We start from the raw sequence: 15288 nt of genomic DNA on the forward strand, positions 1-15288 counted from the left end.
CTGGCTCCCTACTCCTGAGATCCCACCTCACCCTCCCTTCAGCCCGCAGCCTGTCTCTTGGATTTGTGCAAATAAATCTGTGCCACAACCGAACTATGATACTTCGCGCAAAGTATGTTCAAGCAAATTACAGAAAAAAACCCAATCTAAATCCATTACGTAGTTCTCTCATGAAAAGCACAGACATACAGACAGACAGACAGACGATGGATTTTATATATACAGTGGAACCTCGGTACACGTACAAATCGGTTTACGACCAAAAAGTTCACCAAACTTTTGCCTCGGTTCACAACCACACACTCGGTATACGAAGAAGCCAGTTTCCCTTTCGGTTTGTGCGCGCCGATGATTTCTGCATGTGTTGCATTGTTCTCGGTCAGACGTGCTTGCTTGCTTTCGCTGTGAACTCTTTGTGTTCTATTTCATTTCCCTTCCGGTTCATACGCGCCAATTACTGTATTTACGCACGTGTTCAGCCTCTCCCTGTTCATTGTTCTCAGTCAGACGTGCATGCTTTACCTGTGAGCTCTACAGTATTTCATGTGCTTTTGCAGTTAACCATGGCTTCTAAGCAAGTGAAAAGTGGTGAGAAGAAAATTTTGCAGAAAATTGAAATCCAAGTAAAGAAAGAAATTATTGAAAAGTATGAGGGTGGCGTTCGTGTTACTGATCTTGCCGCCAAGTACAAGAAGTCAAAATCTACGATTTCGACTATTCTAAAGCAGAAAGAATCTATTAAAGCAGCTGATGTTGCAAAAGGATTTACAACGTTAACCAGGCAGAGGCCTCAAGTGCTGGAAGTGGTGGAAAAACTGTTGCTAGTGTGGCTGAACGAGAACCAACTTGCAGGGGATAGCGTAAGTGAGGCGATGTTATGCGAGAAAGCCAGGAAGATTCATGGCGATTTGCTGCAAAACAATCCTTCTATGAGTGGCGAAAGTGAGGAATTTAAAGCCAGTAGCGGATGGTTTGAAAAGTTTCGCAAGAGAAGTGGCATTCATAGTGTGGTAAGGCATGGAGAGGCTGCTAGTTCCGATGCTGAAGCTGCAAAAGAATTTATGAAAAATTTCACAAAATTAGTGGAGGACAAAGGCTACATCCAGCAACAAGTCTTCAACTGCAACGAGACCGGATTGTTCTCCACCCAGTTCCTCCTCACTTCATGCCAGAACTCGACTCATGCAAGGTTAGTTTTCTTGGTGGTTTATGGTTAGTTTTTGTATTACGAATTTTTCAAATGTTCATTTTTCGGTTCGTAGCGTGATTTGTTGCAATGTTACTTTTCTTGGTGGTTTATTAAATAACAGATTTTTCAAATGTTCCTTTTTTTCCCTGTGCTTAAAACTCATTTAAAAAAGTGTTTACAGCTATCGGGTTGTAAGGCTATTAGCGTGAACTCCTGCAATGTTACCTTCTTGGCTGCTTGTGGTTGGTTTTTAAATAAAGTTTGGATTGTTCAAATGTTCCTTTTTTTTCCCCTGTGCTTAAAACTCATTTAAAAAAGTGTTAACAGCGATCGGCTCGTAAGTCTATAGCGCAAACTCTTGCAATGTTAATTTTCTCTGTTGTTCAAGGTTTTCTCAGTGTTATTCAATGTTTTTACATTTAGTTTACTATTACGATGTGCTTTCTATGGTGTAATTAACTATATCTGTGCTTAAAAATCTTTAGAAAAATATATTTACATTCAGTTCGTACAGTCTGGAACGGATTAATTATATTTACATACAATCATATGGGGGGAATTGCTTCGGTTCAGAACCAAATTGGTTTACTACCAGAGTTTTGGAACGAATTATGGTCGTGAACTGAGGTTCCACTGTATAGAGATGTACAAGGGGGCTCCACCCCCTGCTCGCTTCGCTCGCCTACCCCTGGCGTTGGGTATCATTGTTTTTATCAAGGCGGGCTCGTTTTTGTAGCCCCATCAGTCGAGATCTTTCTTTTTGGAGCCGTGCCTGCTTTGCTTGCAGCATTTCAGACGCGCGTTGTAGGCACCCGCGTTCATTGATTTTATCCAGGCGGGCTCGTCTTTGTATCTCCGTCAGTTGCGGTGTTTCGTTTTGAACCCGTGCCTGCTTTGCTTCCGCAGTTTCAGATGCGCGTTGTAGGCGTCTATGTTCATTGTATTTGTCTATGCGGGCTTGTTTTTGTAGCTCCGTTAGTCGAGCTTTTTGGGTTTGTAGCTGAGATAGTTTTGCTTCCGCGGTTTCAGACGCGCGTTGTAGGCGCCCACGTTTATTTTTTGTATCCATGCGGGCTTGTCTATGTAGCGCCGTTAGTTGATCTGGATCGTTTTGGAGACATGACCGTGACTCCATTAGTTATCCGTTGTCTACCGTTAGTAATAGGGATAATTCCACTTACTGTTAACATGGAGCGTTTTCTGTGGTTGTACTGTCAATACCGCATGACTGTAATGTGATTCACATATGCTACAAGGTTTGGACGTGTGAGGATGCCGTACGTTTATACAGTTGTCCTTGTGTAAAGTCCGTGTCATTTGAGAAACGCGTTGCAGGCGCCCGCGTGCATTGTTTTCAGGCAGGTGGGCTGGTGTTTGTATCTCCGTGAGTCGAGCTGTCTCTTTCTGGAGCCGTGCCCGCTTTGCTTTACTATGCCGTGTAGTCTGTGCGTTTACGGCATCCGTACTCTCTCCGGTTTGACTTTGGGCGCTAAATCCTGTTGTGTTTGTTTGTTCTGTGGCCGTTCTCTGTGGCCGTGTCGTTAGGTATGGGCTTGTTGTTTTATTTGCTATTTACGTTAGTGGAGCTGTATTGTGGTTGTATTTGGTGTAAAGCGTTCAGTGGTTTGTACAAATCCAAGCAGTACATTATTCCTAACTTCACTCCGCAGTAGTGCCACTCACAATATGGCGGTGACGCCTGCGCCCTTCGCAGTATCTTTGTGGACCTGTGGGGCCTCCGTAGCCTCTTCCGTTTGAATCCGGACTGCAGCGCAGAATCCTCTTTTTGGCGTGGCTGTGTCGTTAGCTATGGGCGCCTTGTTGCTTCATTTCTCATTCACGTCAGTTGAGCTGTTTCGTTTTTGGGCGGTGAGTCGTTCGTTCGCGGTGGATACGACTTCAATTGCGGTTTACGAGACGTGCGCTGTACGCGCCTGCGCAGTACGTCTCATGGTCCCATCGCCGTGTACCTGCGTCCATGCCATCCGGTTTAGTAAACCTGCGTCCATGCCATCCGGTTTACCATTTTCGGTTATTAATATGGATTACTCCTCCATTTTGGATTCATAGTAGCAATGATCCTATGCATCTCTAGGGGGCACAACCTACATGTGTACATATGTGTGATATCATGGGTATGTGATCATGTCATTTTGGCAGATACAGTATCTTATATAAGGACTAGTGAAAACTGTGGACCTCCAGTTCCTCCATGTTCATTCCTCTACAAAAAGCTAGATGTAAACAACAGTAACCTGTCCATCCATTGTTTACAAACATAAGAACTTGCACTAGATTTTGGATTCTGAACATGTTATGTACTGTGTCCTTGGGGATTAACAATAGATGGGTTTGTGGGAACTGTGCTTTAATTACAATAAACTTTGCTGCCCACCATGTTGCCGCTACCTAACATTTTTTGACTTTCCAGAACACATCAGGGGGTATTTTCCGTATGTAGCTTAAATCATCCGAGATCAGGTGCCTCATCTTGGATAAGTTAATGCCGGTGACACTCATCCGGGATAGGTCGGTTTTTTAAACGCAGCCGTATATTAGATTAGTCTAGCCGGATCTAATCATCCGAGATGAATGCGTGCGCCCGCGCTGATTGAAAAGCCCATTTATATTGAGTCTAGAAAACATGATCAGCAAGTCTTTGATAGGCTGTAACAAAATGACGAAAGAACGGGTGCATTTTTTTTCACACACACGGCGCAAGTCCTTTTATTTGAAGGACATGAAGAATTTCAAGATTTAATATGCACAAGGGGTAACACTGCAAAAGCAGCCCAGACCAGAAAAGACGGCTGGCAAAAAGTGGCCGACAAATTAAACGCTAAGTATTGTGCATTGTACTTACTGAATGCAGCGTTTCATTTCCTATGTGTCAGATTAATTATTATTTAATATGTTATAATTCCAGATCAAACTTGAGCACAAGGAGAACATGGGAACAGGTTAAAGTGAAGTACAAGAATATACTTCAAACTGGTAAATATTGGTATATAACTATTTAAAGAATTGGTGACATAAATAATCATATATAATATAAAAAACATTAATTTTAAAGCTAATAAAAAGGCAGACAAGCAAAAAACAGCTGGAGGTCCACGCGGTCCAGACCTAACCCCTGCAGAAGAGTTGGCTCTCCAGCAAAATGCCCATCAACCTGTTTCTGAGGGCATTCCAGGGGGAAGCTCCTCCTCAGAACCAGTGGCAGGATGCAGTGGTCACTTCATTTCAGGTAAAGGATGGTCATTGCATATATTTGTCCTCTATGTGTGCCATAGGTATGTTCCATATAGCCCTCTTTATTGTTGGGTCAGTTGCAGGGAATGTCATATCCCTTGAACCTGTGCCTGACCAACGAGATATTGACGAAGCTCAAATATTTGATGAAGACACTGTGTCTGATTATTCATCAGGAGCAGAGGTACATTTTCCAAATAATGTCTGATCAAACTCCACTCTGATCAGTCCTATGTGCCCCAATCACATTTGGAAATCCTGGTAATGAGAATGTTAGGCTGATTGAGATTCTTCATGGAACTGTGGGTGTTTTCGCCTGTGTATTACCTACCTGCAATGGCATGAAACGCCTCTTTTATTGTCTGCACACGCAGGTGTCCAGGAAACACCAAGAAAACCCGAAGGAAATATTTCAGAGCCAAACACACTTTACGAATTGCCTGGCAAACTGCACTTTTAGTTAGATTTTCCGCATCGCCTACAGTATATAAAAAAGTGGCGCTTGTAAAAAACCTCAAAGCAATGCATACTATCTGTGTGGTGATGTGAGCCCGACTTCGCCTAGTATGACTTCGAATATAAGGTGCTAATAAATCTTTGAGGTACAATACTCCCCCTCGGCTAAAGCGGTATCTTTCGAAAAGACTTTCCTCCAGGATCAATAAAGGATCTTGCCGATCTTGCAAACCCCTCTCTATATGAAATTCTCATCTTATAATTTGCGCACCAATATCAATTGGTCGCTCATTCATGAACGGCGAAGCCATGACTGAATGAATTCCACGCATGGACACTGATTACGTGTGTGTGCTAATCCTTGTTTACGTAGAACAAACCTGCTCCAAGCAGGTTTGAGGATTAGGATGTGTTGCTATGACAACACTTCCAGCAAGAGTTTTGAAAAACCGACAGATCCAGGATCAGGCCAAATCATCAATAATTACATCCGGCTAAACGACTAATCCACGTACGAAAAATACCCCCCGGTCATATGTTTTCGATTAAGACCAAGATCAAGATTCTAGCCCCAATAGATTGAAAGTAATCACGTGGCAGATGAACAGATTACCATTTTGTGCATTAATGAATTAGTGGATCATCGAGAGACTCCATTTACAGCTGGAATTCTGTTGCTTCCAAACTTGAACCTATTATGAGCAGTCTTGTAATGCAGAACACTCCTTTGGTCGAGTCTAATGTTGTGGACAGTTGGCAGTGCTACAGTTCCTAGTGGTATGGCACAGGACAGGGGATGTGGGGCAGGGTAGGAGGTGTGGCGAAGGGGCACCAAGGTTTACTTTCATATTGATCCCATGTTGTTCTGGCATACTGATTTCTTTTTTATTTTGTTAAATAGAAAATGCATCACAAAGAAAACGCCTTGAATTTCTTGAACAGACTGTGCTACATAACATTTATTGAAAGTGCCATGCTTCAGAAGACTGTGGCGCTTACACACTGTACTCTTTTAAGACAGCGAGTTTCACTGCAGATCAGGCAGGTCAGATGAGCATTTCCAAATGTTTCATTATAAAGACATAGAATAAATTCAGCTCAACATATGCTTGATGATTCCTTATATTGTGTAAATATAAAATTGACAGGTCTGTGCTGAGTTCAAGATTCAAAATTCAAGAGTATTTATTGTCATTTCATCCATATACAGTAGTACAGCATACAGTGAAACGAAACAACATTACTCCAGGACCATAGTGCTACATAAAACACAGGACAAAGAAGAATCCACGACACATAACATAATGGCACATAATATATAACAAGGTGCATGTGAGTCAATTGTGCGAACATGTGCAACCATGTGCAACACTGCAGAACAGAACACATATATCAGATATCAGACCGGTGCATGGGTGTTCAGGAGTCTGACTGCTTGGGGGAAGAAACTGTTACACATTCTGGTGGTGAGGGCCCGAATGCTTCGGTACATTTTTCCCAATGGCAGGAGAGTAAACAGTGAATGTAAAGAGTGTGTTGGATCATTCACAATGCTGGTGGCTTTGCGGATGCAGCGTGTGGTGTAAATGTCCATGATGGAGGGAAGAGACACCGATGATCTTCTCAGCTGTCTTCACTATCTGTTGTAGGGCTTTGCGATCCTTGACCGTGCAATTTCCAAACCAGACAATGATGCAGTTGCTCAGGATGCTCTCTATTAGGGCTGCACGATAACAGAAAAAATGATTATCACGATTATTTTGCTCAAAATTTTTGTCACGATTAATAATGACGATTATTCCTTTGGTAAATGAAGTCTGTGACCAAAGCAGTGTAGCCTCGGCCAGTTATTCACAGATGCTGCCCTAATCATATTAGCTGCGTTGTCCGTTGTGATGCACACAAGTCTTTCTTCCACCAAGCCCCAAGCAGACATCGCTTCTTTGAGGCCCACTGCAATAAACTCCGCTGTATGGTCTTGTGGGAAAAACGAAGTTTGCAAAAGCTTGCTTTTCATCTCAAACTCGCTGTCAATAAAATGAACTGTCAAGCTCAAATACGGTTATGCAGTTCTGCTTGACCATAAGTCGGTCGTGGCAGCAAAATATTCAAGGCTGAGCCTGAGAATTTCTCTTTCTATTTCTTTTCGACATTTCGCATACAGTGAGGGCAGCGCAACATTGGAAAAATGGTTGCGTGAGGGAATGCTATATCTTTTATCAAGTGTTGCGATCATTTTGTTAAACCTCTCACTGCTCACGGTGGTTCTTGGACACATATCCTTGACTATATGGTACGTGATCGCCTCTGTTATTTCCCGGTGTCTTTGCGAGCTAGGCAGATATGGTATTGCGTTGAACAATGTCCCTGATATTGTTGTCTGTGTTGTGGATGGCTGGTAATTTTTTGTTGTTGCTGTTTGTGCCTTCAGTCGTTGAAATTCTTGATAGTGTACTTTGTAGTGGCTTTTAAGGTGGTTGATGAGGTTTGTTGTGTTACCTTGGGACGTTTGGACGGAACAGGAGCAAAGTTTGCACAAGACTCGTACCTGATCAACATCACATTCCTCGAAATCGAAATAGTTCCAGACAACTGAGTATGACCCCTTTTTAGGAACTAACGATCGCACTTCTGCACCTTCCTCACGTTGCTCCGCCATCATATGTTTATTCTGACTGACTGTTATTGCTGCTATTGACTTCTACTGCTTCAGAAAGCGCTTGCAATCTAGACGCAGTAACGTCATAGTGACACAGTCCAATCCGTAAACTCAGCCCATAAAAAACAGTTTGGTCTTTATACTGTAAAATCGCGACGATATTTATTAACTGATCGTGGGTCATAAATATCGTTATCATGAGAAAAAAAAGATTAATCGTGCAGCCCTACTCTCTATGGTTCCTCTGTAGAATGTTGTTGGAGTAGCTGGTGGAAGATGGGCTTTCCTCAGCCTACGCAGGAAGTAGAGCCGCTGCTGGGCTTTCTTGGCTAAAGAGCTGGTGTTGTGGGACCAGGTGAGGTTCTCTGCCAGGTGGACACCCACAAATCTGGGGCTATTGACGATCTCCACAGTTGAGCCATCAATGTTCAGTGGCAGATGATCACTCTTAGTCTTCCTAAAGTCAACAATCATCTCCTTTGTTTTGTCTGCATTCAGAGACAATTTATTGTCTTTACACCAGTCCGTTAACCGCTGCACCTCCTCTCTGTATGCTGACTCATTGTTGTTGCTGATGAGACCCACCACAGTCGTGTCATCGGCGAATTTTATGATGTGATTAGAGCTGTGCGTTGCTGCACAGTCATGAGTCAGCAGTGTGAACAGTAATGGACTGAGCACACAGCCTTGAGGGCCTCTAGTGCTCAGTGTGGTGGTTCTGGAGATGTTGTTTCCAATCCTGACTGAGAGACGGAAGTCCAGAATCCAGTTACAGAGGGAGGTGCTCAGCTCAGCTTTTCCGTCAGCTGCTGAAGAATGATCGTGTTGAATGCTGAGCTGAAGTCGATAAACAGCATTCGAACGTATGTGTCCTTATTGTCCAGATGAGCGAGAGCCAGATGGAGAGTGGTGGCTATTGCATCATCTGTTGAATGGTTCTGGCGGTAAGCAAACTGCAGGGGGTCCAGTGAGGGGGGCAGCAGGGTTTTGATTTTCCTCATGACAAGCTTCTCGAAGCACTTCATGATAATGGGTATGAGTGCAACAGGACAGTAGTCATTGAGGTTGGACACTTGTGATTTTTTTGGCACGGGAACTATGGTGGTGGTTTTGAAGCAGCTTGGGATGATGTTGAAGATGTCAGTAAAAATGTCTGCCAACTGGTCTGCACATTCCCTTAGTACTCTGTCAGGAATATTGTCTGGTCCTGCAGTCTTCCATGAGTTGACTCTTCATAGAGTATTTCTCACATCGGCCACAGTCAGATTTAATGTCTGGTCACTAGGAGAAAAGGTGGTCTTCCTCATCACCACGTTGTTCTGTGCTTCAAACCGTGCATAAAAGTTATTCAGCACATCTGGAAGGAAGGCATCACTGTCACCGGTGGGTGGTGTTGTCCTGTAATCAGTGATAGCCTGGATGCCTTTCCACATGCTCCATGCGTCTTTGTCATGTAGGAAAAGTCCATGGATTCTCTGGGCGTGTGTGCGCTTTGCTGCTCTGATGGTGCAGGATAGTTTGGCCCTCGCTGTTCTCAGGGTGATTTCGTCACCTTCCCTGAAGGCAGAGTCCCGGGCCCTCAATAGCACATGCACTTCCTCTGTAATCCATGGTTTCTGGTTGAGGCGTGCATTGATGTACTTGGAGACAGTGATGTCATCACTGCACTTATTGATGTAGCTGGTCACTGATTACGTGTACTCCTCCAAGTTGATACAGTTGCTGTTGGTGGCAGCCTCTCTAAACATGTCCCAGTCAGTGCACTCATAACAGTCTTGAAGATGGCCAGGTTCTCACCTGCTTCAAAACCGGTTTGGTGCATCTGACGAGTGGTCTGTATGCTGGAATTAACATGACAGAAATGTGATCTAAGTTTCCGAAGTGGGGGCGGGGCTCTGCCCAGTACAAACAGGGATGTTTGTATAAATAAGATCCAGAGTGTTTGTCCCTCTCATTGCAAAGTCCACAAACTGATGGAATTTAGGGAGCACTGACTTGAGATTCGCATGATTGAAATCTCCAGCGACAATAACCAGTCCATCTGGGTGTGTGTTCTGTATGTCTGTGATGATGCTGTACAGTTCCCAGAGTGCTTCCTTAGCATTAGCGCTGGGGGGTATGTAAACTCCGATTATGTGGATGGTGGTGAATTCCTGAGGCAAATAAAATTTGTCAATTAACTTAACACAGAAGTCTAAGGGATGTGGGAGGAAACCAGTGTTCCCAAAGAAGAACACACTCTAAACAGACTGTAATTGGGTGTAGTATTTTAACTCAATATTTGAGAGTTAACTGTGCTAACTCCTGTACTACCATGCTGCCCGTAATGAACAATACAACAGTTATATAAATGCTAAAAACTTACTTATTGGTTGATGCTACAGTAGGTAAACTATCAGGCTTCAAATTTAGCAAACATAGCCCTGTTCAGCTATTAATTTCAAAGAATACAGTTACAACAAGTGCTGTAGTTAAGTTTTTCACAGTACAAAACGTCATACAAAACTGTGTAGGAAATAACCAACAGAGATGCATAATGAAACCAGGAATCAAACATTTTATACCACTTGCTACTGGACTCAATATAAAGCAGGTGCACTTTTGAATAAATGTTGCCAGTATAGTCTATGGAGGACAAGGTCAGTTAGGTAAATGCAAAAGCAATAAAAACGGCCAATAAATGTGTGCCTCATTCAAGGCCTGGTATATTCATGACTCATTATCTCATCATACAGATATGTTATTGGGAATCTACTTTGATTGGACAGCACTAAAAGCACTTAAGGGAAGTGAATAACAAAATAATGGAAGGAACATCTGATACACACAGATCAGATATCAAACCTCTGTATCTATCACTAATTTTATGTATGGCACACATCAGTTTCAGGAACTAGAGTGCAAGGCTCAAAAGTGTACTGGACACCACATTGCTAATTATTGCAGAATGATGAAAACTATGTTGTACCTATTTGACCAAAACTAAATAAGAAAATTTTTAAACATAAACAATGACCTGAACTTTCATTTAATTATCCACCCCCTATACAATGGTGTCTGTAAATGCAAGAATGGTTCACAGTTTCATTCTAGACATGTCTGTCCATCAGAAGCCAATATCATACAAAAAAAAAATCAGGTAAACCTTTAGAGCTGCCCATTAACCTGACATAATACTGTTTAATGTATAAAGAGAGAGACTTAGACACCTGTGAATGGAACAACATAAATACAATATGAGGAAGAATTACAAACCCCTCATAGAAAGTTTTCTTCCCTGAAGTTTAACCAAGGTCTAAGGCTCTGCAGATAGCATCATGACAAAAAATATTATAGCTGATACTTTTTAAATTAAGTGAACAATGTTACAAAGTAATTAAAACAAAAATAAATCTAAAATAATACACTAAAGGCACAAAATGTATTTACTGAATATGTACACTATATATCCAGATTTAATACTCCTTTTTAAAGTATGATTATCTTACAATATTTCACAAACCAATCTTTATGACATCAGACCGGCCCTGAACAAGACACTAATTTATTGCAGGGCACTCTCATATACTCTTATACCAAGAAAAATTAAAAGACAGCATTTAACCTAATAAAAACATCTATGAGAAGTGGTAAAAAAAAAAAATTGGTACTAAGAAAAAGAAACTCCCAGAAACCATGACATAATGTAACAATGGAGAACAGGCCTATGTTTCACAACAATTTCACAGTTTAAATAGACTACAAACGCTTTTCTCATATCATGCAGTTTATTTTTTCAAAAACTCTCTTTAGCCATGGTGGTGTGGTTACCTCCTTGCTCACACTCCAGGACAAAATTTAATTTTAAAAACACATGTAGACTTATATAAAGTAGATAATGCATAAGTATTAACTATAGTGGCTATGAAAAGTATTTAACCTTCCATGGAATTTTTCAGATTTACTGTGTAAATACCATGTTATCTTCTACTATCTATTTTCTGATCTCTTTTTTGTCATATGGTTGAAAGGAGGCAGAGTCTATTCCAGCAGGCATCAGATAAAAGCTTAGAAACAACCCTGAATAAGTAATGCACACTCCTTGACATAAGGCCAAATCAGAGCCATTAATTAACCTATGGAAATAACATACCTGTACATCTTTTAAGATGGGGAAGAATGCTGAAATGCTTCAGTCACTGCAGTGTCAGACGCACTGACATTGACTGTTAAGTTTGTTAATAAATAACAGCTTAAATAAACAGAACTCCTGGAACAATAAAACGAACATCATGATCAGGATGGTGATGAAAATCTTACAAACCAAGATAAAACATAAAAAACACTAAATTATTTCCATGTAACACATATAAAATGCTTGCTGCATTTCAATAAAAGTCTTAAACCCCATTTTTGACATTTCTGATGTAAAGCCATTTAGTGTCATTTGCCCTGATGTCTACTTCACTTATTATTGTTATTGGTATGCAACTAAGCATGCAAACTCCACAGAAAATGTGGATTAATATGAAAATTAAAAAAGTGAGTTAAAAAATTAAAACTATGGAAAAAATACAAATGTTTATGAATTTGTTATGAATGTAAAACTGCTGCCCTATCATAAGTACAGAATAAGAGAATAAAAGACGACCCAATTAAACAATTACAAATCAAACAACTCAGTAGTTGTGAAACTGATTGAAAAAAAATCTTACCACATAAAGTTTTAGAGGACAGATAGCCACCAATCAAAACTAAGTAAGCAGTCAAGATGAGTACAAACCAGACAGCACATCAAGAGATACTGTATATGGCAAATGGAAATGTATTACAGTCGTCTGTTAACACAAAAGAAACTCTGCACACAACCAGAATTTCACAGATGCTAGATAAAACTGAGCTTTACAGGAGACAACCAGAAGAAACACATTTAGGTGTGTAGGACTTGCAAAAAAGAAATTCTGGAGAAGAAAAAAGTAATACTCTGAAAGCAGCCTGAGAAATGGAAAAAGATTTATCTTTCAATGAGACAATGTCTCAACATATATTGCCAAGGCCACACTGGAGTGACTTAACAAGAAGTACCTTAGTGCTTTTAACTAGCTCAATGAGAGTCCAGACATTAGTACAAGTCAAAAACTGGTTGTAATAAGTGAGACTTGAATCTTCCTAATTAGAAATACAAGCTTGTTCAAATAGAAACACAGATTATGTCACCCATATGTACTCTATGTTTCACTGTTATGGTTGAAAACTGTTAAGAGCCATGGTGTTTGTCTTTATCTTTAAAAAAATGAAAAGTTCTCTTAGTAGGTGGAATTCCTACACATTACAATACTACTGTGAACATTAAAATCCAAGGTTTTGAACTAACTGTCCATTATCAAAATGCTTATCTATTTCAGAGTCAAGTGGAGTTGGTGCCTGTGGGTTGAAAATAGTAATCCTGAATACAGATCAACTGAACAGCAGACAAAAATGATGGTGTATAGGCATGCAAGAGAAATTCCAGGATAAAGAAATATAAGAATGCCACAGAGACAGAAATGCACTGTGACAATCAATGAGACTGACCAATTGCAACTTTGTAACATATAAAATCATTGATTTTACAGTACATCCTTAAATCCTTACCTGACGAGGTAAGAAGGCGGTATCGTGGCAGCAGAGCCGGCACTAAGCTAAAAATGAAGCGGCTTGCGAGAAAGTGGCGTTTTAAGCCTTCAGTGCCTTCTGTTATTCTGGGGAATGTGAACTCAATCTCAAATAAGATCGACGAACTGGCTGCGCTGGTGAAAAATGTCAGAACCTACAGAGAATGCAGTTTGTTGTGTTTTTGCGAAACGTGGCTAACTAACACCATCCCAGATGCTAATGTGGAGCTACCCGGGTTTAGCACAGTTAGAGCGAACAGAGACGCAAGTACCTGTGGGAAGCACAAAAGAGGAGGACTCGCTCTCTATGTTAATACACGGTGGTGTAACTCTGGACATGTTAAAGTCAAAATCTCCACTTGCGGCAGGGACATCGAACTGTTGGCCGTAAGTCTGCGTCCCTATTACTTGCCCAGAGAGTTTGGACACGTCATTGTTGTCATCGTGTATATTCCTCCTCGGGCGGACGTGGAGATAGCGAGTGACATCATCCATTCTGCTGTTGCTAAGTTACAAACACAGCACCCCGAGGCACTTGTGCTAATCGCTGGAGACTTTAACCATGTGACGCTGGACAAAACATTACCTGCATTCTCCCAGTATGTGGACTGCAACACCCGGGGAAATAAGACTATTGATTTACTGTATGCAAACGTTAAAGACGCATACAGTGCCACCCCGCTGCCTGCGCTTGGGAAAGGAGATCATAACCTGGTTCTGCTTCAGCCTCACTACAAACCAAAAGTGAGAGTCCTACCTGTAACCACACGATCATTCAGGAAGTGGACGCCGGAGGCTGAGAATGCTCTGAGACAATGTTTTGGAACTACAGACTGGGATATCCTGCAAGGATAACATAGTGAGAACATTGAGGAGGTTGTTGACTGCACTACTGACTACATCAACTTCTGTATGGACACTGTAGTTCCAGTAAGAACTGTACGCTGCTATGCTAACAACAAGCCATGGATTACAAGTGACATCAAGGGCCTTTTGAACCAGAAGAAAAGGGCCTTTAAAGACGGTGATCAGCATGAGCTCAAGCGCGTGCAGAAGGAACTCCGAGTCCAGCTCAGGGCGGCGAAAGAGCAGTACAGGAGAAAGCTGGAGCAGAAGTTGCAGAACAACAGCATGAAGGAAGTATGGGATGGGATGAAGATCATCACTGGCTGCAGCTCAAAGCGGGGTACCACCATCGAGAGAGACGTGAAGAGAGCAAACCAAATGAACATCTTCTTTAACAGGTTTGACCACCCTAACCCACTCTCACCTCGGAGTACTGCACTCTCTACACATCCTTCTGCTGATACCAACATAGGAGAGACATCCCCACCCACAATTACAGCAGCGCAAGTGAGCAGAGAGCTGAGGAAACTTCGTGCCAGCAAAGCAGCAGGTCCAGATGGAGTATCGCCACGACTGCTGAAGGTCTGTGCATCAGAGCTGGGAGGTCCTCTACAGCGCATCTTCAACCTGAGCCTGGAACAGGGAAAAGTCCCGAGGCTTTGGAAAACATCTTGCATTACCCCAGTCCCAAAGGTATCACGTCCTGGTGAGCTGAATGACTTCCGGCCTGTCACTCTAACATCACATGTGATGAAGACCATGGAGCGGCTGCTGCTTCACCACCTGAGGCCACAGGTCCAACACGCTCTCGACCCTCTGCAGTTCGCATACCAGGAGAAGGTGGGAGCGGAAGATGCCATCATCTATATGCTACATCGATCCCTCTCCCACTTGGCCAGAGGCAGTGGCGCTGTAAGAATTATGTTTCTAGACTTCTTTAGCGCCTTCAACACCATCCAACCTCTACTCCTTAGGGACAAGCTGACAGAGATGGGAGTAGATTCATACCTGGTGGCATGGATCGTGGACTATCTTACAAACAGACCTCAGTATGTGCGTCTCGGGAATTGCAGATCTGACATTGTGGTCAGCAACACAGGAGCGCCGCAGGGGACTGTACTTTCTCCGGTCCTGTTCAGCCTATATACATCGGACTTCCAATATAACTCAGAGTCCTGCCACGTGCAAAAGTTTGCTGACGACACTGCTATCGTGGGCTGCATCAGGAGTGGGCAGGAGGAGGAGTATAGAAA

General features: G+C 42.2%; 1 protein-coding gene across 2 annotated transcripts in view; it reads right to left on the reverse strand.

Moving 5' to 3' along the window:
* The window catches only part of antxr2a (ANTXR cell adhesion molecule 2a), a 310747-nt gene that overhangs the window by 287198 nt on the left and 8261 nt on the right, over positions 1 to 15288 (reverse strand). The window contains exon 1 of one of the 2 annotated variants that reach the window (XM_028805605.2): positions 11689 to 11740. The exons of the other annotated variant lie outside the window; for it this stretch is intronic. Coding sequence (XP_028661438.1) covers positions 11689 to 11696 — 8 coding nt within the window. The 5' untranslated portion in view covers positions 11697 to 11740. Of the gene's footprint in view, positions 1 to 11688; positions 11741 to 15288 lie in introns of those variants that run through there. 2 annotated transcript variants of the gene reach the window in all.

This window comes from Erpetoichthys calabaricus, chromosome 7 (assembly GCF_900747795.2).
Source record: "Erpetoichthys calabaricus chromosome 7, fErpCal1.3, whole genome shotgun sequence".
In the NCBI taxonomy this organism is placed as follows: domain Eukaryota; kingdom Metazoa; phylum Chordata; class Cladistia; order Polypteriformes; family Polypteridae; genus Erpetoichthys; species Erpetoichthys calabaricus.